Genomic DNA, 25,583 nt, shown 5'->3' with positions numbered 1-25,583 from the left:
CTCCACCAAACTTCACAGTTGGCACAATGCAGTCAGACAAGTACCGTTCTCCTGGCAACCAACAAACCCAGACTCGTCCATCAGATTGCCAGATGGAGAAGCGTGATTCGTCACTCCAGAGAACGCGTCTCCACTGCTCTAGAGTCCAGTGGCGGCGTGCTTTACACCACTGCATCCGACGTTTTGCATTGCACTTGGTGATGTATGGCTTGGATGCAGCTGCTCGGTCATGGAAACCCATTCCATGAAGCTCTCTACGCACTGTTCTTGAGCTAATCTGAAGGCCACATGAACTTTCGAGGTCTGTAGCGATTGACTCTGCAGAAAGTTGGCGACCTCTGCACACTATGCGCCTCAGCATCCGCTGACCCCGCTCTGTCATTTTACGTGCCCTACCACTTCGTGGCTGAGTTGCTGTCATTCCCAATCGCTTCCACTTTGTTATAATACCACTGACAGTTGACTGTAGAATATTTAGTAGCGAGGAAATTTCACGACTGGACTGGTTGCACAGGTGGCATCCTATCACAGTACCACGCTGGAATTCACTGAGCTCCTGAGAGCAGCCCATTCTTTCACAAATGTTTGTAGAAGCAGTCTGCATGCCTAGGTGCTTCATTTTATACACCTGTGGCCATGGAAGTGATTGGAACACCTGAATTCAATTATTTGGATGGATGAGCGAATACTTTTGGCAATATAGTGTATTTCAATGTTTGCTTTTAAAAAAATTTTTTTTTACTTTCGTATGAGAAACCATTTTTGTACTGTGTTGAGTAGCCACTTGTGAAATCTAGGTCTTGAAGCAAAACCAGTTGATAGCCACTGCCCTAGACACCAATTTATTTGAGAATCATGTTACTTACAGGTCTGCCTGGCATTCCAAATTCACCTTTCGAACCAGGAGGTCCAGATGGCCCCTGAATAAATTAGATATAAATAAGAATAAATTAGATATGTTTCCATCAAGTAGAAGCTTGACAGAACTTCTCTGTAAATACTGGATGAGAAATATATATATATATAAAGAAAGAACAAACTTACAGGAGGACCGACTGGTCCTGGATTCCCTCTCTCTCCCTACAGTGAGTGAAAAACAGCTTAACTTTGATGTACACTACCAGTCTAAAGTTTGGACACACCAGTTCATTTTAAAATAATAGTTATAAAAACTGACACAACTAAAATTGAAGTATTGGAATTATATAATGAACAAAATATTAAATCAAAATTATCTTATTTCAGATTCTTCAAAGTAGCCACCCTTTGCCAACATTACAGTTCTGCACACTCTAGACATTCTCTCAACCAATTTCCTGAGGTTGGTTCACTTTTTAAACAGTATTGAAGGAGTTCAAATGTATAAGAACCCCATTAATATCTGGATCAATTCATGAATTTAAAGAATATATGATTAAAATTTTACAAGCTTTATAAAGAAAATCATCCACAATTTTTTACTTGTCCACAAAATTCATTACATGGATTATAGCATTAGCCTTTAGATGCAAGGTTTTGAAAATCATGAGAAACTTAAATTCATTTTTTTCAAACGTTTGACTGGTAGTATAAAGAAAAGTCTGAAATGACAAAACTTACCAATATGATATTACCAAATATGGTAAACGCCCCCATAAATGCTAAAAAAAAAAAATGCCATCAACCTTTATCAGATTGATTTTTCATCGCTTTTGGAAGATGGCACGCTATACACAAGCGATGAAGAGTGCGACTCTGATGATGAATGGTTGCATTTTAAATAGCGACTTGACCCAGCGGAGGATATATTTTCTGATAAGTAATTTATTCATCTATTCATTGTTTACGTACTGTGTGATAATAGGGTACAACGAGGCAAAAGGCTCCATGGGTTAAAATGCTCCTTTGATTTTATTTTCTCCCGAAACACTAATGAACAAGAAATGGTACCCTTTTCAGGAGTTTTTATTTTGAACAAGCATTATCTTCATTTGTTACTCTAAAAGCATCTTGCTGTCTCAAACATATTTGCAATATTTTACAAATTATGCCATATAACTATTTCCCTAATATTTACACTGTTTCACAAAAAAATAAAATTATGCTGTTGGTAATAGTTATATAAATTCTATTGTGCACTATGTTGTAAGTAAAAAAAATCCTCACAGTGGCATTCCACACTGACAGCCCCATTAGGGGGTGGACCCTAGGAGTGGAGTACATCAATACTCATGACCATTGACACTCCCTTGTATACAGCCTTTCTAAAACAAAAGGTGTCATACAAAAGTTAAATCAATGTAGTGTTTTATGTGAATGAATGGACAGGATGGTTTTCACAATATGTTGTAACAAAGACTCTGGTCTACTAAATCCAGTACTCAAAAGTCTTGTGAAAAAATATTTAGTATGTTTTATATGGCCCTATCTCAGTGTCCTTAATTATTTTTATTTTTTTTTAACTAATCAAGTTTAAATTTGATTTTCTCAAAAATACAAATGTGTACATACATGTTTCTCACATATTATTGTAGCAAAAGTTGTGCTGAATACAGTGTAATGCGACTTTTGCAATTAATATGGTGTAAGTAACTGAAATAAGCACAAATGTCAAAACATCTCCAGGATCCAAAAAACACCTCAGACTCAAGAGAGCTAATTCAAACGAAAATCAGATCAAAAGCCCAGTTGTTGGAAGCTTACTTTCTGGCCTGTCAATCCACCAAGATAAAGTGGGTTTCCATCAGGTCCAGTAATATGTCCGGGTTCTCCTTTTTCCCCCTGCGGACAAAATAATGCTGAAACAGTAAACTCAAGAGGTTTACTACTCTTTATATTAAGTTTTGTCTATAGATTGCTGCTTACAAACCTTAATGGCATAGCCTGGTGCACCAGGCTCGCCTCTGTCACCCTTTGGTCCTACTGGGCCCTATTTGAATAAAGAGGAAGAGTGCAAATGTGATTAACTACATTTTTGAATTTTCTGAAGAAAATGTGTGTGATGCTTGCCAATATAAAACACTTATGCTGCTTATAAAACATTATATTATACCTACCGGTAATCCTGCTTGACCAGTAATACCAGGCCCACCCTGAAAACCACAAATACAGTATAATAATGCAGTTGGTCTCCTAATCCTGTGCACCATCCTAACAGTTGTTTTTCTTTACAATTAGAAGCTGCATTTTCATACCTGAGGTCCTGCTCTTCCAGCTCCATCATACTGTATAAAACATGACAGCCAACAGCTTAGTAGAAACAAAAGCCATAAAAGGTAAAAAGGTCAAATAAATCTAAAGACTTACATTTTCAGAATTTCTATATATAATTTGTCCAGGAGGTCCAGGTGGGCCGGGTGGACCTGGAAGACTAGTCCCATCTCGACCAGGTTCACCCTAAACAGATGTACACATTGAATAATTATCAAAGAATTAGTTTTACATTTCAGAGTTGAAAAATATTACATTGATCACTTCAGATGTATAGAGTAAACTCACTCTGTCTCCTCTCTCTCCCCTGTTCCCCTTTGGTCCCTGCAGTCAAATGCAAAACATAAGCCTCTTACTTACTGGATTCTGGACACTCAGGCCGCTTTTCACACCTGGTACTAACATCCATCCCAGATGATCCGATTATAAGTGGACAGTGCTAAATACAGGTGTAAACAAGGTCCACAGCCTTTTGTGATCTGATCAATTAAACCTCAATTGGAGATAGTCACCATATCACATCACATTTGTAGTTTAAATGCTAATGCATCCTAATGCATCCCGACAGCAGCGAAGGACTGCCTACTCACCTAAAACCCCACCAAAACAAGAGATTTAAACTTTGCCAGCTTGGTATGGTTTTAAATAAACTCGTTTGATCGAATTTTTAGTGCGTGCAAAAGACCTTATGAAACACCTTTCGTATGCCTGCCTTAACATTTAGTGATGTTAATTTGCTTTTGGTAAAATCATCTTATAAATGAATAACTGTAATGAATTAAAGGAATAGTCTAGGAATAGTACTTCTGTGTTCCGCAAAAGAAAGATAGTCATACGGGCTGGAATGACATGAAGGAGAGTAAATTAAGACAGAGGAATTAATTAATTATTAATTTTCTGAGGAACTTTTCCTATAAAGGCCAACATATTCTCTACGCAAGTATGTGAATGCAGATGCGATCCCTTGGCCACTGCATTGTCAACATGTGGTCCGGTTGTACATGGGGGCATGGCCGAGCGATGTCTGTGGAGAGCGAGGATTGACACCTCTGGAAAATCACTTCTAACAGCTCTTTTGTGTTTGTAGTGAGAGCGGAGAGGGATTTAAAGGGCAATCCAGACCACCAGAGGGAGAGAGAGAGCCGAGCTTGAAGCTGTGTGTGTGTGCTAAAAAGCAAATATCTGAGTTGGTGCTTATAGCTAAAAGCGATCTTTTCTGTTAATAAAAATTTGACGTTGGAGTGCTCACCCGGCTCCCGTTTCCTCTTTACATGACCGAACGAACCTGTTACAATGCTTAATGTGCATTCTTGCGTTACCATGGTGGGAATAAACCTCAGTACTTGATGGGGTGATAGCGTTACCTTCAAATGTCTGTGCCATTGAACTGGATGTGTTATTATTCTGGTAAGTTGCTAAGAATATTATGACTTTAACTTACTTAGCAATATTGTCTTTGAACTGTTGCTCTGCCATGACAGTAGCTGACTTAAAAGAGAAAACTCACCGTAGAAGTGGACAGTTCACACTAATCTCCCTATAGTGCTCCTTGTGGCAATGCTGAGAATGCAATGTGTACTTGCGTTGGGTTATGAATTGTGCTTGGAAACATTTCAAAATGCATTGACACGTAAAATCGAGCTTGCATAGCCAGATGCGTCAGCGTTCACACACTTGCATAGAGTATGTTTCAGCCTTTATGTTGATCATTTAAAGCACTATTTTGATAAGATTAAAATTCAGGAATACTGTATTTGGGAGCAACAGTGTGCCGACTAACAGTAATACCAGGTGTAAATGGGGCCTCAGAGTTTTAATACAAGAAACATACCTGTGGTCCAGGGAAGCCATCCAGCCCTGGGTGGCCATCTCTTCCCTGAGGTCCCTCACTGCCTTTCTCACCAGGAAATCCAGGGGAACCAGGCTTACCCTTAAAAACAAATTATATACATGAAAAATCCCACATATATGATGAAAATAAATAATGATACCTTTGGATTACAGATTTAATTTTAATTAATAAACAAAACATCTTACTGGTTGTCCTGGCAAACCAGAAAGTCCCTGAAATTTAAACGTAGAACATTAAATTAACTGCTGAAAATGGAAATAGGAGAAAATAAAGATACAATCAAGAAAACTAACCTGTCTTCCCACAGGTCCTCTGACTCCAGGGACTGAACCAAAGTTAATTCCAGAGCCTTCCATATCATCCTGAACACATATACACAGCTCAATATTCTATGTATAAATGTGACCTTTTCCACAAAAAAAAATAAAAATAAAAAAAATACTACCGGTACACAGAGAATGCGTTGATCTTAATGACGAATACTCACAAAACCAACATGATAGCTTGGGCCAGGAGGACCAGGTGGCCCTGGTGGTCCAACAGGTCCCATTGGTCCTGGAAGACCAGCAAGTCCACTCTCTCCTGGGAGGCCAGGGGAACCAGGGGAACCTTGAGCACCCTTAAAAAATAAAGAAAAAGATCAATGAATGAGGGTCTGTGACCCCAAGGAGGTCGGCCAATTATTGTTCATCTCAAACTAACTTTAGTGAAAATTACAATATTAAGCTAAATTCAACAAACCTAAAGAAATGTTTTCAGTTAAGAAGTTTAAGTTCAGCTAAATGTTTCATTGTCCCTTCCACATTAAAATATATTGTTAAGCAAAATAAAAATGTATAGTACAAAACTTTGTACATCAATAAAGATTATTTTAATGGTTCTGCAATGCAAGCATCATACCAAAGTATGTAAATATATCAATATCGTCCTATGCGCATGCTATTGTAGGCCAGGTTTAAAATGCAGTACACTTAATTTCACATAATATTTGGCGGGGGTCCCTGCTCCATCTCTATATCCACTTAGGGATCCTTGGCCTGAAAAAAGTTGAAGACCCCTCTTTTAGAAATGTATGTCTTGGTGTGTGCATTACACAAACTTACCTTCTCTCCCACAGGTCCAGGTAGGCCCAGCTCACCGGGGTCACCCTGTGGAGCACATAACCAGTGTAATGTCTAAAAATAGCTACCATTACAAGGATCTCAAAAGAGCTGAATTATATAAGTCCAAATCCATTAAAGCACTATCATAGCTGGCTATATATAGACAGGGTTCCCACACTTTTTGACCAATGAATTTACATTACTTTTCATTTTTGGTTTAGAAATAATTTTGCAGCGATTATGTTGATAGATTTCAACTTGCATGTCAAATGCCAATCTTTAAAATGAAAGCTGATGTGTGTAATTATTTTCAATGTTAAAATCTATTCTCATTTCCCAGCTTTATATGTAGTCAACTATAAGCCATTTGCAGACTGATTTCACCTAAAAGTGTAACACTGTGGCACTATTAATACCTTGCTTTGTTTGTTTGAGTGGCCTGTCCAGCTCAACACAGCAAGATTGTCTCAACCAATGGTGTGAGTTTGGGGTGGAACTATCTGTTTTTAAAACCAATGAAAAACAGGGGAGTTTTCTGGAATCTGGTAACCAAGAAAGGTAATGTTCAGAATGGAATACTAGCTTATTACTTACTGAATACTGAATATACTGTAAAAATACTGAATACAATTCTGTCTGGTGACGCCAGTGTAGCAAAAATTACACACTTCAGCTTTAATAGATTAAAAATGTATGTTTAAGTGTACAAACGTCTCCAATAAACCTCAACGAACAGGCTGGTGTAATCACGCTGGCTTGGGAGAAAGTTTTACTCTACAGAAGAAAGATATCTAGCCAATGAAATTTTCGAGAGCTGAGCAAAACTAGAGTAATTTATATTCACTACAGAACTTTCCTAGACCTTTTAAGATTTGACACATTTCTATGACTTTTCCAGACTTAAATTCCCTTATATCTGACTCCTACCTTTTCTCCTCTTAGGCCTGGTGAGCCTGGTTTTCCATCAGTGCCTGGTAGACCTGGTAGTCCCTAAAATAAAATTAAAAAAATAATGCATTTAAAAAAATGTAAAAAATAATACACTTTTTAAAATTATTTTATGAGCTTCAGATAGGACAGTTGGAGAGGAAACAAGAAACAACAGGGAGAATCGAGTGGCGGTATCATGAAATGGCCCAAGCCAGATTCGAACTTGGGTTGTGCGCACACAAGCGCCACCACTCAACAAATTAGAGCACACGCAACCTACCAGGTAATGTCTTTGACTAATAAATATTGTATTGCAAAATATCTGTTCCAATGTTATACACATGTACCGTGTCTCTTCGGACTTACCGGTTGACCTGGAGCACCATTTTGCCCAGGAGGGCCAGGAGGACCAAAACCACCAGAGCCTGAAGACCCAAGGCCAGGGGGACCCGGAGGCCCGGGACGACCAGGTGGGCCAGGCAAACCGGGCAATGCCTATCAACAAACAGGAAGTGCCTAAATTAGAAGCTGCAACTTTTTGGAAACAGACAATTTTAGAATGGCAAATACTGTTTACTTGGTCATATAAATTACTATTTTCCCATTCTCAACATCCAAAGTCATTAATGCTGCACTGTAGTACTCTTGGGATATATGAAGTAAATCAAGGAATTTCAAAAAAACTTAAATGACTGATTTCCTTGTTTTTAATGTTTGTGATATTGTAAAATAAATATTTCGACACTGTTTGTGTTTACTTGGACAGACACATACAGTATATCGGTACAGTGGCTTTAATTGCTCCAGTAGGTTTACCTTTCCTTTTACAGCATGACATCTATAAGTTGATCCTAGAAGTTCATATAGTGTTCACAGGACCTACCCGCACAATGTCCATACCAAATCCAGATCCCTCCATGTCCACAAATGTCTATAAAAAGAATACAGAGAAAAGACCATTTGTGACCTGCTCTATAATTTTGAGTCACTTTGTCCCAAAAACACATTTTGAGTATTATGCACTATTGTAAAATTGAAAGAACAGAGATGTATTACATGAACCAACATTAAACTTATTATATCTCTGCAATGGTTTGAAGTAGAAACATAATTATATAGTTAGAAATCCTTAATTTTCCTTTTTACTCTAGTGCATAAAACTCAAAATGTGTTTCTGGGTCAATGTGACTCAAAATGATGGAGCAGGTCATATTTTTCTAAACCAGATTTTTAAATGTAGACATGGAAGAGGAAAGGGACCACTAAAATGAGTCTGGGTAATGAACTCACAGGCCTATCAGAGCGAGATGGGGGTCCTGGGGGGCCAGGAGGCCCACGGGGTCCTGGCTGGCCTTCACCTCGTTCACCCTAAAATGAAGACATATGACAAACATGTTGAAAAATGCTAACAAGTCACAGTCTTTGGCTCTGTGTCAAAACCTAGTAAGCTGCTTGCATAGGCAGCATTTTAAGGCATCAAGGGTGTGCTCCCATGCAAAGTCTGCTCTAAACGGTAGGCATAATTATGCTGCTTTCTAAAGGCCTGAGTATAATTCAGTTGTTCGTGTTGCTGATCGCTCCACGCACAGTATGCGTGACGTAAATTTGTCATAAGCCAGTCCGCGTGGCCTGAACGCATGCCTCCAAGATTTTCTCGACCCGCGGATGCGGTTATCATCTGTGCACATCGTCGCTGTATGCGCCAGCCATTGACTCCACTAAAAAGTATCACAAAGCAGTCGTAGTACGCATGCGTCGAACTTGTCTGTCTGCACTCAGGGTCAATGGAGCAACGTGGTCGACCAGGCGCAATCCGATCCGGAACGCAGTCAACCGAAGTATACCAGGGCCTTAAGATACCTTCTTTTGGCCAAATACTAAGGCAGCATTGCTTGTCTTCTTTGTAGAGATGTCAATCCCACAATGCAAAAATGTTGATTAAAAAATAGCTCCCTAAAAAAATCTAGTTTAATATTGTCTATTTACCCAATATGTATGTATTTAATGTGTTTTTTTTTTGTTTTTTCTATTTGTGTATATTGTCCTTAGCTTGGGAACATGCTGACGCCAAACTCTACTGAAATCAATTGTGAGTCAAGTGTACTGGGTAGTTTGCACGGGAATCTCAATTTGTATGAGTTGCTGCCTGTGTAAAGTGTTACAAATCGTTCACTTATGAAGGTTCCATTTCAGCTAGGATGCTGCCTTAAAAGGCAGGATAGGAACAGAGCCTTTAGGTAGCATATGCTTCGTAAGGATCATCATTAACTCTTTCCATGGATAACTGTATTGAATGTTGATTATTTTGAGAAGAAAAAAGAGGAAGAAAAAAGAACCTTACTTTCTCTCCTTTAGGTCCTGCATTCCCAGGAGTTCCGGGAAAACCAGGAGGTCCAACAGGGCCCTATTACAAATATAGATGTTTAGTCACTTGAACATGATCAATTTAAATGAAAATACAAATACTGCTGGTAAAACAGCATAAAAACTGGTTTGCTGGGCTTAGCTGGATAAAGCTGGTCTTTCAGCCTTGCCTCTGGTCTTAAGCTGGTTTAGATGATCTCCCAGCCTGGCCAGCTGGTGTTCAGCTGGTTTATCTGGTCAGCCAGCTGGTCTCCCAGTCTGACCAACAGACAAGTGTCCAAATCCCTCTTAACCCAGAAAACCAGTTTAGTCTGGTTAAAACATTTTTTACAACCTTAGAGAAAGCAAACTGTTGCCAAATACTGAGATTGAAAAAGGTATCATTTCAGAAGAATATTGCCATCCACACATAACGAAATGTACTTGACCCAGGTCTATTTTATAAGAGGGTTGTATTCTGAAATGCATTACTTAAGAGCACTTACAGCCTTTCCATCTTCACCAGGATCACCCTATAAAAGCAGAAAGTACAGAAAATTAGTTTTGTTCAGATATGACCAATGCACAATGCATTATGCATTGTTTCAAGGGCAGAAACAAATGTGCCTTTGTGTTTGTAATGATGCATATCTTAAACTTGTATTATCATTGTTCTCTAGTTGTAATGGGGAAAAGCATTCCAACACCATATTCTATTACTGTCCTAACCCATTAAGAGCAAACACTATAGCACTTATCACATACTGTATATGGCTTGACAATAGTGTAAGATTGTTCCTTTTAAAGGGATAGTTCACCCAAAACTGAAAATTATGTCATTATCTACTCACCCGCATATTGTTCCAAACCCGTTAGACTTTATTCCTTCCACGGAACACATGAGGAAATATTTGGCCTGAATGAAAGTCACCATTCACTTTCATTGCATCTTTTTTCCATACAGTGATGTTGAATGGTGACTGAGACTGAACATTTAGCATCTCCAAAATTATTTAACATCTTCTTTTGCATTCCACAGAAGAAAGAAAGTCATACTGGTTTTGAACAACATGAGGGTGAGTAAATAATAAAATAATTTACATTTTTAGATGAACTATCCCTTTCAGTACAAATGAATTCACTAACAGAAACGACAAAAAAAACAACAAAAAAAAAAAGACAGAGGCCATTATTGAACAGTTCAAGCTACTCACTGGCTCTCCATCAGCTCCAGCAGGGCCAGCGGGTCCTGGTGGCCCTTGTGGTCCAGGTGGTCCTCTTGGTCCCATCACCCTCTGCACTACAGAACCATCTCCCCTCACCTCTACTTCTGCACTGGGCCCTGGGGGACCGGGAGGCCCTGGAGGCCCAGGGCTGCCACGGTCACCCTTTGGTCCGGGATAACCAAAACCGGGATTGCCCTGAAACCAAAGGGCAAAAGACATTTGAGCTTGAGTAAGCCTCATAATCTCAGACAACACAGGTAAATAAAAAACAAATAACTGACAAGACACAGTTATTTTCTCTTAAAATAATAGTTCACCCATAAATCATTTGCTCAACTGATATCCAGTTCTAACCCCATTATTTCTTTTCTTTTGAAAAACATAAAAGGTGATCTTAAAATATTGAGCTCATATTTTCCATATGGTGTAAGTGGATGGTGATATATAATGCGAAGCTTCAAAAAGCACATTGAAACACCCCTAATGTTACATAAAAGCAATCCATATGAATTGTGCGCTTTTTTCCAAGTCTTCTGTGGCCATACGATAGCTTTGTGTGAGGAACAGATATAAATGCAAGTCTAGTTTACCAATAAACTTCCTCTCTGCTGTAGCTCTCAAATCTAATTTGTAGTCACATTTTTCAAACTTGCTGCATCACAATCGATTGTGTGATACCCAAGAACCAATGGTGGTTGGTGTCAATGATGTCAAACCTGGTGTGAAGCATTTAAAGGCAGCATTTTTTAACTGAACACAAATGCAAATGAGATTTGTGAGCTCTGGTGGAGGGAAAGATTATCAGTGAATAACAGCTTAAATTTTGGTCTGATGTTCACACAAAGCTGTCATATGGCTTCAGAAGACTTGGATAATAGTGAACATGTCACATGTAATACTTTTATCAGGCTTTAGTCATTTTTAGAGCATGGCGGTATAGATCACCATGTAATTTTGTTGTACAGAAAAAAAGAACCTGGGAAATTTAATCTCATTTTGTGTTTCACAGAAGAAAGAAAATAACATGTGGTTGTAACCACATGATTGTGAGTAAATAGTGACACAATTTCCATTTGCAGGTCAACAGTCAACAATAAAGAAGTTATTTACATTCCACAGGTGCAAGATATATTTTCTCATTGCAGTTATGCCCAGGTTGAGGTATCAAAACAGTATTATCACAACAAACCTTCATTCCTTTCTCTCCAATGGCACCCTGAGAAAACACAGAAAAACATTATTGTACTGTCTGCCACAACAGGTGACTGAACATTTCAGGACCCCATCATTGACTTTAAAGCTTACTGTGAATTTTTAATTACAAAAAACCTTTAAAAAAATGAGCTAAAGATGTCATAACATAAAATAATTGTAACTAAATTATAACTAAACTGAATAGTAAATACATTAACATTTGTGTATTTTAAAGGGATAGTTCACCCAAAAATGAAAATTCTCTCATCATTTACTCACCCTCATTCCATCCCAGATGTGTATGACTTTCTTTCTTCTATAGAACAGAGAGTAAGATTTTTAGAAGAATATTTCAGCTCTATAGGTCCTCACAATGCAAGTGAATGGGTGCCAAAATTTTGAAGCTCCAAAATCCACATAAAGGGAGCATATAAGTAATCTATATGACTCCAGTGGTTAAATCTATATCTTCAGAAGTGACATAATAGATGTGGGTGAGAAACAGATACATTTTTAAGTCATTTTTTTTTTATCATAAATTCTCCTCCCTTCCCAGTAGGGGGTGATATGCATGAAGAATGTGAATCACCAAAAACAGTAGAAGAATAATTGGAAAGTGAAAGTGGATTGGAGATTGACTGAGCATGGAGGAGAATTTATAGTAAAAAAAGACTTAAATATTGATCTGTTTCTCACCCACACCTATCATATCGCTTCTGAATATATGGATTTAACCACCAGAGCTGTCTGGATTACTTTTATGTGGATTTTAGAGTGTCAAAATTTGGCACCCATTTACTTGCATTGTATGGACCTACAGAGCTGACAAATTATTCTCAAAATCTTTGTTTGTGTTCAGCAGAAAAAAGAAAGTCATACACGTCTTGGATGGCATGATGGTGACTAAATGATGAGAGAATTTTCATTTTTGGGGGAACTAACCTTTTAAGATTCTTTTAGCTTTGTGTTGTGGCTAAGAACATTTATTGTATAAAACAGATAGTTCTGGATGCTGAGTAGTTAATATAATATACCAGCCAAGCTAAAATCCAAAATATAGCAACATTCCGTAAGACATTATATCTTCTAGCAAAGGGCTGGAACTTAATGATTTATTTTATTTTTTTAAAGAAAATGATGTTAAACTGAAAATATTTGTATTATGCAATAACTGATTAATTAAAACAATAAAGCACTTGAGGCTGTGAATTATACTGTGAATATAGTTAGGCCTGAAGGAGTAGCCCTTTATCTGTGACAATATTCACAACATACAGTAGCACCGTCTCTTGTAGCTTATTGATTAATTCTGATACACAGATGTAGTAAAACAAATTTGTAGAATCTCTCAGTTAGCTTCACAGTATTCAACACACCTCCTCTGCTTTTGAACCACCACCAGACACAGATCCAGATCCTGAATCGCCCTTCGGCCCCGCAGGGCCCTTGTCACCTTTGGCTCCCTTCTCTCCTCTGTCTCCTTTCTCTCCTCTTGCTCCAGTAGTACCTGTGAATTTCAATATAAAATATTAAGATAAGAAATCCAGCAGCACTGTTGCAAGCTGCAAGGGTAAATCTCATGCCCAACATAGATGGGAGCTCCTTCAATACTGTTTAAAAAGCATCCCAAGGTGATACCTCAAGAAGATGGTATGAGAAAATGTCAAGAGTACATGTCTGCAAATTCTAGGCAAAGGGTGACTACTTTGAAGATGCTAAAATATAACACAGTTTTGATTTATTTTGGATTTTGTTTAGTCACAACATAATTCCCATATTTTATTTTATGTTATTCCATAGTTTTGATGACTTTACTATTATTCTAAAATGTGAAAAAAAGAAATATATATATATATATATATATATATATATATATATATATATATATATATATATAATAAAGAATGAGTAAGTGTTTCAAAACTTTATATATATATATATATATATATATATATATATATATATATATATATATATATATATATATATATATATTGGACAAAACTAGCTAAAACTCCACATATTCATGTAAGAATATGCCTACCAGCAGATGCTCCAATAAGCAGTTAATTTTCATAAATCAATACAATTACAATATAACAATGTTTGTCCAATGAACAAAAGGCCTATACGTATGTGCATTAAACAACATACATAAGTGGCGACACTAACACTTGCTCCCAATGTGCTTCATTCTTTCTTGATCATCCGCACCTTTATGCCAGCTTTTCAAGCAAAGCATCAAGTAGAAATTCTGCTTAGAATTTCAATGCAGGTTTCCTTGGCGACCCACCTGTTGAATCTGCAGAACCAAGCCTGGACTCCACGGAAAACCACAGGCCATCATCAGCTGAGCCTAATGTTCTTAGAAAGTTTGAAACTTGTCTAGAACCATCATATGACTCTAAAATTTGTCTGGTAATTCAAACTGAGCCCAAAGTTTGTCGAGAATCATCATAAAAGCCAGAAGATTGTTGAGAATCGCCATAGGAGCCAGTGGTTTGTCGAGAATCGCCATATGAACCATAAGTTTGTCGAGAATTGCCATATGAGCTGTAAATTTGGCGGAAATCACCATTGGAGCCAGACGTTTGTAGAGAATCACCATATGAGCCTGAGGTTTGCAAAGAGTAATCATCTGCACCTAATGTTAATCAGGACTTATAAACTGAGCTAGATTTAAGGAAAAAAATCACACTTTAGCAAACTATTTACACACAACTTTGCCTTGTTTCCTTCCAATGTCTCCCTAATCTACCTTTTCTTTGTAAAGCTACTTTGGAACAATGTGTTGACAATATATATATATATTTTTTTATAAACAATATGTATTCATTGCTAAATAAATAAAACTAAATAGAACTAATTTGAATAACTGTATTAATTTAAGCCATCTATTACAAAGATCCCTTTAAAGAATACTTTTACACTTTCTCGCACCAGAAGAGGGAGCCAAATATCATTGAGTCTCCTTTCATGGATACACTTAGCTTCCATAAAGCCAGTCAAGTCTACCAGGCAAGTATCTAAAATAATTTTTTCTTCTTCATCTTCTAGTAAACTTCATGTCTAGGCAACAGGACTGACAAATAGCATCACCATGACTAAACCTCATATTTAGCTTTCAATCTATACCCTGATGAAAAAACTATCTTAGATCAGCATGAATTTGCATGCAGGTCCAGACTGGTTTAGTAAACTAGTACTAACCAGACTGCTAATGGTCAAGATGTTGGACCAGTATAGCCATGCTTGTCTTTTCATAAGGGTAAACTTATCATGCAATCTAAATGTGTTGCCTTTCATGAACAATGGATTTGTCAATATGATCGATGTGAATTCATAAATTATCCACCAAAAACACACGTATTAAAATGAAGGTTAATCCAAGTTTACAAAAGAAAAAAGAGCCACTTAGTGTTGAACGGTGCAATAAATACTAATGATGAGCTGTGCTGTCAAACTGGTTCAGACATTGAACAGAGAATGCTCACCTGTCAGTTTGCTGGTCACCGGCGGCTGCGGGAGAGGCAGAGAGGAGGGAGGTGTCGGCTGCAAATGATATATATTATTACAATTTCACTTATGTAAATCAACATTAAATCAGAATGCAATTTACAAAAGAATGTTACTTTTTAGATTTTTTTTGTCTGTCTTTATCTTGTTTTCCAGAAAAAAAAAAAAAAAAAAAACTTAAACATACTTTAATATTCCAGGTTCAATATTTATTAAGCTCACTCAGCAGCATGGCATCATGTTGATTGCCACAAATAAATTATTATATCTTATCCTACCTTTTCTTTAAAATAAGCAAAAATCAAAGTTGCAGAGGGGCACTTACAGTGGAAGTGAATGGGGCCAATTTTTGGAAGGTTTTAAGGCAGAAATGTGAGCTTATAAAAAGCTTATAATTTTATAAAAGCACTTACATTTATTATTCTGTTAAAACTTGTGGATTATTGAAACTGTAAAGTTGTTAAATCGTAGTTTTAGGGTTTACAGTGTTACATTGTCATGGCAACAAAGTTGTAAAATTGGATATAACTTTACACAGAAAAGGTTAGTAAGTGAGTTTATCGCACTAAAATCATGTTAACATGCGTCTTATGGCTATACATTTGAAACTGTGTGTATTTTAATGTTTACAGATTGGCCCCTTTGACTTCCATTGTAAGTGCCTCACTGTAACCCAGGCATTTGCTTTTTTTTAAAGAAAAGGAGAGGGCAAGTCTGAATTATTTTTTGTGGTAATCAACATTATGCTACAAATCCTGTCAATTGAGGTTAACTTGTATTGAACCCGGAATATACCTTTAAAACGATTAATTTACCTGATAAGCAAACCTGTGCAATACATTTTTCAAGCAAGATTTTGCCTCACTTGTTTTTAAGCATAAACAAGTGAAAAACAAGTGCAAAAAAATCTCCCAGTGCCACAAGATAAAATACACTTGTATACAAAATACATTCTCTGAAAACAACTTCATAGCTTATGTAGTTTTGCTTATCAGGTACATTTATCTTGTTTAAGGATGTTTAGGTATTTCTACTTTAAAAGAAGATTAGCCATTTGAGAACGGGGGTTTTATAGTGTAGCAAAGAAGAACCAAAGTAAACCACTGTTTATTCCTTGCATACCTGTTTCGACAAAGTTTAATTTCATTTTACTGCTTGTGTACAAATGCAAACACTTAGGCTTTCTGTGACCATCTCAAACAACCACAGAATGTTTACACAATTTTTGTGCCGCTGGATGCATGGTTCTGCATATGTATCCTCGCATATCGCAGCCAGACAACTGGGAAAGAGATACATACAGGGGCCCCAAAAAGTATTTGGACACTTAAGTCTTATGTTTGTATGTCATTACATCACAAACACAATATCAAACCAACAGGCATCTGCAAACAAAAATAAATTATACTAGATCTTTTCTCAGAATGAACTTTTCTTGCAATTAACTTTAATCAACTGGTCCCAATGTGATTTTAAGTGGTTGTATGAAGTCTGTTTCCTCAAGTTCACACAGGCATCCAAGCAAAGTATTGACAGATGTAATTGATCCTATTAACTATGGACATGTTCCGACAACCAGAAAGTGTCCAAATACTTTTTATCTTAATTTTGGCCTAATTGAAAATGAACAAGCTCCTTTTTGTGAAATGTGCTGCTTGAAAAGTGTTTGTGCTATATTTCTTTTGAGATAAACAGCACTTGCTTTGATATTTTTTTTATATAATGCAAAGACATTCATAAATTTTTAAGTGTGGCTTAAGTGGTCAGATACTTTTGGGGGTCAATACAGCTAACAACTGTCAAAGCCTTCTCACAGAAGAGCTGGACGAGTAAAGCGCAGACACAAAGAGGGCCTGACCTTGCACTCAGCATAACATAACACTGCTGAAAAAAGACCCAGCTGATGTAATACCAGGCATCAGGTTCTGAGACTCTCTGATCCTCAGATTTCATGCAGGGATTGAGAAAAAGGAGTGCTCTGATGGCCACCGCAAGAGGATGCTGACAGTGTGTATTTTTGGATAAAGACAACGTTCATCTTTTAGAATGCATGCTGTGGGTCCCGTGGTCTAAAGATAGGGGACAGGGGTGGGCAGGTGGGGGGGATGCATGGCTAGACAAGGAGGTACTGCTAAACATCTGCCATCACTGTCACTGCTGAGGAGATGTAAGAATGTCAACCGCCACTCACTGATAGACAGCTCTCTGCACTTCCTTACTGACCTTGAACACGTTACTGTGAGCTATGGTGGAGAGAGGGATAAGACGCAGATGGATATTTCCATACATGTTGAATGAGTAGGCCATTCTTTTCTGCATATGTTTTTTGCACCGTGGTCTTCCATGAGAGCAATTTGGATCCTTTCATGGAATGTAATAATTTCTTTTTGGATATATCTGGAGCTGGTACACTTCAGTGAGCTTGTTATACAGTGGAAGTCAAGCTTATAGGTCATTGACAAGTAATGATATGTCTGAGGTGATGAAAATTAGAAATCCTTTTAAAACTTAGGCGTCATTTTTGGGTGGAACGGGTGAGACATGTACCTACTACTTTTTGACTATGCTAATTTTGTTCCCAGCACTTTTTAAAATAGCTTTTGTCAGGTAAGTGTCTAATGCAGAATTAAAACCTCCAATTCTTGAACAGGAGTTCCCATTTGGTTCATATAATAAGTTGCATAAGAGTGCTAGAGTTTATTATTTTTAATGTTATAAGGAGTGCTCGTTGTGGCTGTTATCAGTGGCATTGAGTGATAGCAGGCGGCAATGTTCTCTCGAGCATTCAGAAGTACACTCTATACCCGCTCCGCTTGCGCTCCTTTCCAGTTAAATCGCAAAACAAAATGCAAACAGATGTGTCCCTGCTCATGATATACAGTACATCCACTAAGATACAGATGCAATCTTTGTTTATTAAATGAAAAAGCTGTATTAAGGCGGATTAGAACCCGGAAATCCTTGTACTAGAGGCTTGAAAACTTGAAACCAATCGGTCATTCTGACTGAAGACTTATTACTGATCCATGTATATATCCACTGACTAACAAAATCCCATTACTGAGAGTTGTAGATGGACGGATCAAGTTATCAAATTACTTATGCGAAATAATTATAGGAGCTCTTGAAATGGTCATCAAGAAAGACTATTTATAAAAACAGTAAAAGATTATTAAAATATCTGCACAAAAACGAATGATTATTTATGAGTTTCGCCATTTAGGGACAAACTGTCCCCACTACTTGTTCAATTTTAAATCACATGTGTCGAGTTGATAGAATCTTAATCCATGTTGGATTCATACATTTTTGAAAAAATATAGCATTTTCTACCAAAAGATAAAAAATAAAATAAAATAATTTAATTGCTTTAAAAATGTCAAGTGGTGTAACCATCAAGTAAAAGGTATTAAAATACTTTTAAATACACATGAGTGTACACAACCTAATCATTAATTTAACTTCATTTTTCTTTTTTTTTTTTTTTTTGTCACGGATATGCCTGAACAAAATGTGAAATTTCAAATAATTGTCAAAATGTGTGATATTTTTTAAAAATTTACACACAGTCATGAGGGTCTAATGGGCTCCTCTCTGTTTTATTTATTTATTTATTTATGCATGTTGGTGGACAAGTTTTTTTAAATATTAGCAATATTTAAAAAATAATTTGTTCACTGCTAATTTTTTTTAAATAAATAGATAATAATAAAATATTCCAAACTGCTTATGCCAACATTTCTTTTTCAAGAATTTTAACTTTGAATGAAATTTTTCTTTCTTTCTTTTTTTTTTTTTTTCTTTTTTACTTTCTCCAGACAGATACACCACTTAACACATTTTTTTACTTTAAAGCCCAAGAACAAAAATCTAAATTAATTTGAACTCAGAAAATAAAAAACATGCTCATCATAGTAGGGCTGTGTTCAACGCAATTGTTTTGAAATGTAATTTTGAGTGTTTTTTGAATAACTTGAATAAATTCAAGAATGAGTGTTACATCATAGGAACCCCAAATAGTATTGGGACACTTTTGGACACTTAAGTTATGGACACTTAAGTCTAAATTCAATTGTATAGATAAAAAAATACCAAACCAAGTGGTATCTGCAAATAAAATAAGATAGGCCTGTTCTTTTAGTAAGTTTTGCCATTATTTTTAACCAAGAGGTGTCAAGGTGATTTTTAGTGGATGTAAGAAGTCCGTTTACACAGGTGGACTAATAGAATAATAATAATAACCAAATACTAGTTTTTCTTTAAATTCTGAACAATACATACAGTATATTGTTTTTATAATTTGAAATCTGTAACAAACCTCTTTTTTGTGAAATGTTTTCCTTGAAAATTGTGCTTGTTCTATATTTCATCAATACCACATTCTCACATTTCAAAAAGTGTCTAAATAATTTTCTGGTCCTTTGTATATACAGTATGAGTCACTAGCTTCCCTGAGCATCATTAATGATTATTACATTTACATTTTCATTTAGTCATTAAGCAGACGCTTTTATCCAAAGTGACTTACAAATGAGGAACATAGTTATTCGAAATTGCATAAATAAAAATTAGATGAATACAACCTGCTTGAGTATGAAAGACATACTAAGATTCATTTTTCTTGACTTGAAGTCAAACTTGTGTTAACCACAATCACAAGACTTCTTTTTCCCCTCTAGATATAATAATCTTACAAAATTAGATTACACAAAGAGGCCTACACACGAGTAAGTCATGCAACACATTTTGCAAGAATGCATGCCCACCAGGTGTCCTTGCCTCAGATGCACTTTCAAACATCCAAAGAGAGTTGGATTGACTGTGAAACAAGGGTGGAAAATATCCAAGGGGAGAATGTGCCACTAATAAAACATGGATTTCTTGCTAGGAAAAAGGGAAGTTCACTTTATAGCATTTTGGAAAATGCTGTCTGTTTTCTATGTCTGTCATAGCATGTTAAAACATGTTGCATTCTGTAAAGGAGAAGAAAAGATGTCCAATTTAAAATTACTAGGTTAAATAGAAGGGAAAAAGAAAAAAACCTATGTGCTTGGCACCAGCTGTTTAAAAGATTTTAAAACAAATATAACAGCTATAAATACTTGCAAGTGAAAGGCAAGTGGCTGCTCGGAAGTAGCAGTGTTGAAACAGTCAAATAGTAGGACATACAGTTCTCGTACTTTTAATTAAATTCCTTTTTAAGGAATTAAAAAGTGCCCTAAATGTTCTCAAATTACATTACACACCAGCATTGATGAAGAAATGGCATCCTTGGTAAATATGAGCAAAGAAGGATGTGAAAAATACGTCTTTATTGTTTATCCTTTAGATTTTTCATTCAAAATATTCACAAAAATCTAGCCTTTAATTGAAGTAACTAATTGAAAGGGGGAAAAATCTCATAATTAAATAAAAACATTTCTCCAAAACATGTTTGCCACAATTGCCACACCCCTAGAAATTCTTATGAGTAAAATATATCTGAAGTATATTCCCCTTCATATTTTTTTTTTTTTTTAGTACACCTGGGTGACAAGGAACATGAAATTGTTCAGCCATCACTTCTTGTTTCACATGGGTATACATATGAGGTAACACACAGGCCAAATTCTCTTAGTCATCTATCACAATGGGTAAGACCAAAGAATAAAGTTTTAATGTGCAGCAAAAGCTTGTTGAGCTTCACAAAATGGGAAGTGGCTATAAGAAAATAGCTAAAGCATTGAAAATACCCATTTTCAACATCATGGCAATAATTAAGAAGTGGCAATCAACTGGAGATGTTAAGAATCAGCCTGAAAGAGGACATGTATCTATATTGTCTCTACGCACGGTGAGGACGATGGTTCGAGTGGCCAAAAATACTCCAAGGATCACAGCTGGAGAACTGCAGGAATTAAGTTGGGTCTTGGGGTCAGAAAGTCTACAATCAGATGTCACCTACATCACAAAAAGTTGTTTGGGAGGGTTTAAAGAAAAAAGCCTCTGCTCTCATCCAACAACAAACTCAAGCGTCTTCAGTTTGCCAGAAACTACTGGAACTTCAAATGGGACTGGGCTCTATGGTCATACAAAACAAAAATAGAGCTTTTTGGCAGTAAACACCAGAGATGAGTTTGGCGCACACATAGAGGTAGCCATATGGAAAAGTACCTCATGCCCACGGTTAAATATGGTGGTGGCTCTTTAACATTGTGGGCCTGTTTTTATGCCAGAGGTCCTGGACATTTTGTTCGGATACATGGCATCATGGACTCTATCAAATACCAACAGATAAAAAATCAAAACCTGATTGTCTCTGCCAGTAAGCCTATAATGGGCTGTGGTTGGATATTCCAGCAGGACAATGATCAAAAACACACATCGAAATCAACACAAAAATAGTTCTCAAGAACTATCTGCCATGGCCATCCCAGTCCCCTGACCTGAACCCCTTAGAAAACATGCAGGGTGAACTGAATAGGAGAGTCCACCAGCGTGGACCTCTGAATTTGAAGGATTTGGATAGATTCTGTATGGAAGAATGGTCTCAGATCACTTACCATGTGTTCTCCAACCTCATTAGGCATTATAGGAGAAGACTCAGAGCTGTTATCTTGGCAAAGAGAGGTTGCACAAAGTATTGAATAAAAGGGTGCTAATAATTGTGCCACACATATATTTGACAAAAATTTTGATCAAATTTGTGTTGTGTTTGGAATTGTTTTATATCTATTTGAGGATACATTTTTGTGAATATTGTGAATGAAAGACCAAAAGAATAAACAATAAAGATATATTTTTCACAGCCTTCTTTTCTCATATTTACCAAGGGTGCCACTATTTTTGGCCACCACTGTATGCTGTCTTTTTACATGGAACACAAAAGGAGACATTTAAAAAATATTGTTACACAACTCTTGCCATACAATACAACAACACTTTATTTATGACCATCTGTTAAGTTCCAAAAAGTACATAAACACCATAGTTAAACTAATAAATACTAAAAAAATGGAAGTCTTTGTGGCAGGGCAGAGGGTGGGGCCGGGATTCCGCACACCCGGCCTCTAATTAGGCTGATTAAGCCCGAGAGGGATAAAGGCGACCGGAGACGGCAGTGCGACAGAGAGAGAGTGTCGGACAGCTGCCCGTAACTCTCTTTCTATCGCACTGCCGTCTCCGGTAACCTTTATCACTCTCGGTCTTCATCAGCCTAATTAAGGGCCGGGTGTGCGGAATCACGTACCGGCCCCGCCCTCCGCCCTGCCACAGTCTTCTTAAACCAAATGACAGCTTTGTGAGAGTGGCAAAATTGGCAAGAAACAAAGGTGTTTTGGCATCATTGATGGGCTATTTTTGAATGTGGATGCAGACACAGGCTAGATGTGAACATTACCAGTGAATAACAAATTCTGTTCCTTACATAAAGCTGTCGTTTGGCTTTAAAATACTTTGAATATTGTGTACACGCTGTATTGATTTTTTTCCTTTTTTCTTTTTTGTTGTTGTCCTTTTTGGCTCTTGACAGTCCCCAGTCTCTATGAACTGTTGTTTTATTTGTAAAAAAAATAAAAATAAAAAAATGTTTTATTCTGTTTTCAAAGTCAAACTCTCTCTTTAAAGAAAAAGCAGACTCTTGATTAAGAGGAACTGTGCAGTCCACACTGAAGAGCCACCTGGTTTCTTCACATTGTAATTAGCTCTGGCATGCTCAGACATAGACCTTGCACATCAGGAACAATTTCCACATGGTCTATTTCTGAATTAGTAACACAAGACATGGGAAGATGGGCTTCAACATCTGGGACTAGTCCGGAGATAACAGTGCTCATCCGGGACTTTCCCTCAGAAGATGAGCAAGTGAACAGTAACAGACCTGCCAAAACTCACCGACTGCTGCTCTCTAAATAGCCCGGAACCACATGATTGTCATTGGATGCTGGTTTTAGTGGGGTGATTTAATGGATCGTAGCAATTTACTAGTGAGAGTTCAGGTTCACATGGTTACAAAGTCCAAAAAAAGAAACACAGAGAGACATTCTGAGCAAAATTATGTTAATACCTGGACTGATTGTTGTCCATCCTTGTCACCACTTCCTACGTAATCACCTGATCCCTGCAGAGGGGAGAAATACATGAATTCCTTTTGACTGTTAACAATGAGAAAGGGTCAAACCATTACAATGTTATCTATACAGCTGGAGGGCATGTTCAGGTCATACATCATATTGATGGGCTTTATCCTGTGGAAAAACTAACTGGAGGCAACCATTCTTTTTTTTTTTTTTAAATGAAAGGAGGAAAATTCCAATCACACAGAGTGATAGTAATCAGACGACAGACACTCTATTACCTTTAATGGAAAAGTGAAAATGTTGTCATCATTTACTCTCCTTCACATTGTTCCATATCTGTATAGATTGTTTTCTTTCATGAAACACAAAAGATGTTAGGCGGAATGTCCGAGCTGCTGTATTCCATGTAACATAAGTGGATGGTGATTTATCTGGCTAAACTCCAAAAAGCTCAATGAAAGAATCATAAAAGTAGGCAGCACAACAATGTTCTATATTCCAGGTCTTGTGAAGCCATACAAAGCCACATCACATGGCTTCAGAAGACTTAGAATACAGATCATATGAACTATTTTTATCATAATTTTATAGTGTTTTAATAGCATGGTGATAAAAATCACCATCCACTTTCATTGTTTGGGAAAGAGTAGCTCTGATATTCTGCCTAAGATCCCCTTTTGTGTTTCACAAAGGACAGTAAGTCATTTGGGAATAGAACAACATGAGAGTAAATGATGACCAATTTTTTCATATTTAGGTGAACTATTCCATTAAGGACTAAAAACCCTGGTACAGTCTTTTATCTCCTCGAGAAGCAAAGTCACAGCAAACCTTATTAGTTGTCACTGATCTCCCAGAGTCCAATTTCAGTATGTTGCATTTGCCATTCTTTGGATTAATCATCCATTTTACTGAACCTTTGAACCAACAATAAGTGTTTATAGCTAATGGTCTCCAACTCATTTGAGAAAATCAGATGTAATGTGATACATTCATTTTGCTATTTATTATTTTGTTATTAGTTCAGAGCCAAAGCTGCGCTTGGCAAAGCTGTTGAGATGCAAAGCTGTGGAGAGACACATGTGATACCTCATTTAGTGAAAGTGATTATTTAACTCTTTAGAGAGCTTATGTGCTTTAAGTCATACCTCATCTGAGTCATCCTCATCTTCCTCACAGTGGTGTTCAGCTGCCCTAGGGTCTTTCAACACCCTCAGATCACCGATGACACCCTAGAACACACACACAGGTTGGCAAGCTTGTTTCTGATGGGCATGCCAGGTGTGATGTATACAGTATACTGTATCTATGTCAACAAAGACTATCAAAAGAGGGGCATAACTAACCCTACAAAATTCTGAAATTCCTGTAAAATTTTCAATTTTGACTTTTCACTCAAATTGTTATGTTGTTACTTTGAAAAATGCAAAATAGAAGCATCATCACTAGTGGTCTCAGACCATGTCTACACCTTATTATAATCAATGATGCTGTCTACACTGAAAGCGGCTGTTGCGGTGCATCCATTGCGGCAACAGTAAATGGGTGTCCCATTCCATTTTGCACTGCTTTACTACTGCCAAAAACACAAATAAATGGTTTAGAACATTCGTGCCGACACATCCAGTGTAGACACCCTCAAGCCATTGCGTTGCTTCAACGGACGCGCCCGGTGTAGACAGGGTGTTAGACTTTTGGACCCCACTGTAGCTATCTGTCTCTTTGTGGGATTTCCATTTTATGTTTTTGGCATGATAACAACCCACATGGAAACATTCAGTCCGTTATCCACCAAGCAACACTCATTAATTTCCACCTTCAATACCCAAAGACACACAAAGACAGCTGCTTAATACTGTTCGTTATAATCATTAAGTTTATCTCCATTTCAGACCCCTTTGGTTGGGGTTACAGGAATTTGTCAGTGTTAAGATATGGCAGGACTTCCCCTCTAATGTCTCAGTGAACGCCCTGTGCTAAGGTCAAAGGTTAAGGAGCAGAATGCAGTCAAGGAAGCTTTATGATGTCTTAATTGCCCTTTTGTGCCATGCCGTGAACTCTGCTGAGACCCTGTTCCAGCCCCAACTCGAGGTCAGATCTACAGGCCCTGATCGCCTAACAGTTGTGCAGATAAGCATACGGTCTTAATGAGCAGGTGGGATAAGCAATCATA

At 37.2% G+C, this 25,583-nt stretch overlaps 1 protein-coding gene across 6 annotated transcripts in view; it reads right to left on the bottom strand.

The window, feature by feature from the left end:
- LOC127447903 (collagen alpha-1(XVIII) chain-like) overlaps positions 1-25,583 on the bottom strand; it is a 131,187-nt gene that overhangs the window by 13,216 nt on the left and 92,388 nt on the right. For all 6 annotated transcript variants that reach the window (XM_051710076.1, XM_051710073.1, XM_051710074.1 and 3 more), the window contains 25 exons: positions 24,559-24,642; positions 23,398-23,451; positions 15,332-15,389; positions 13,214-13,344; positions 11,833-11,859; positions 10,632-10,838; positions 9,924-9,950; positions 9,416-9,478; positions 8,365-8,442; positions 7,958-8,005; positions 7,441-7,569; positions 7,072-7,134; positions 6,145-6,189; positions 5,529-5,660; positions 5,335-5,403; positions 5,227-5,253; positions 5,021-5,119; positions 3,478-3,513; positions 3,286-3,375; positions 3,174-3,203; positions 3,036-3,071; positions 2,849-2,908; positions 2,683-2,760; positions 1,045-1,080; positions 867-920 (listed from right to left, as the gene is read on the bottom strand). In XM_051710076.1, coding sequence (XP_051566036.1) covers positions 867-920; positions 1,045-1,080; positions 2,683-2,760; positions 2,849-2,908; positions 3,036-3,071; positions 3,174-3,203; positions 3,286-3,375; positions 3,478-3,513; positions 5,021-5,119; positions 5,227-5,253; positions 5,335-5,403; positions 5,529-5,660; positions 6,145-6,189; positions 7,072-7,134; positions 7,441-7,569; positions 7,958-8,005; positions 8,365-8,442; positions 9,416-9,478; positions 9,924-9,950; positions 10,632-10,838; positions 11,833-11,859; positions 13,214-13,344; positions 15,332-15,389; positions 23,398-23,451; positions 24,559-24,642 — 1,761 coding nt within the window. The remainder of the gene's footprint in view (positions 1-866; positions 921-1,044; positions 1,081-2,682; positions 2,761-2,848; positions 2,909-3,035; positions 3,072-3,173; positions 3,204-3,285; positions 3,376-3,477; positions 3,514-5,020; positions 5,120-5,226; positions 5,254-5,334; positions 5,404-5,528; positions 5,661-6,144; positions 6,190-7,071; positions 7,135-7,440; positions 7,570-7,957; positions 8,006-8,364; positions 8,443-9,415; positions 9,479-9,923; positions 9,951-10,631; positions 10,839-11,832; positions 11,860-13,213; positions 13,345-15,331; positions 15,390-23,397; positions 23,452-24,558; positions 24,643-25,583) is intronic.

The sequence above is a fragment of the Myxocyprinus asiaticus genome, chromosome 11, assembly GCF_019703515.2.
Source record: "Myxocyprinus asiaticus isolate MX2 ecotype Aquarium Trade chromosome 11, UBuf_Myxa_2, whole genome shotgun sequence".
In the NCBI taxonomy this organism is placed as follows: domain Eukaryota; kingdom Metazoa; phylum Chordata; class Actinopteri; order Cypriniformes; family Catostomidae; genus Myxocyprinus; species Myxocyprinus asiaticus.
This window is presented reverse-complemented; position numbering and strand designations above follow the sequence as displayed.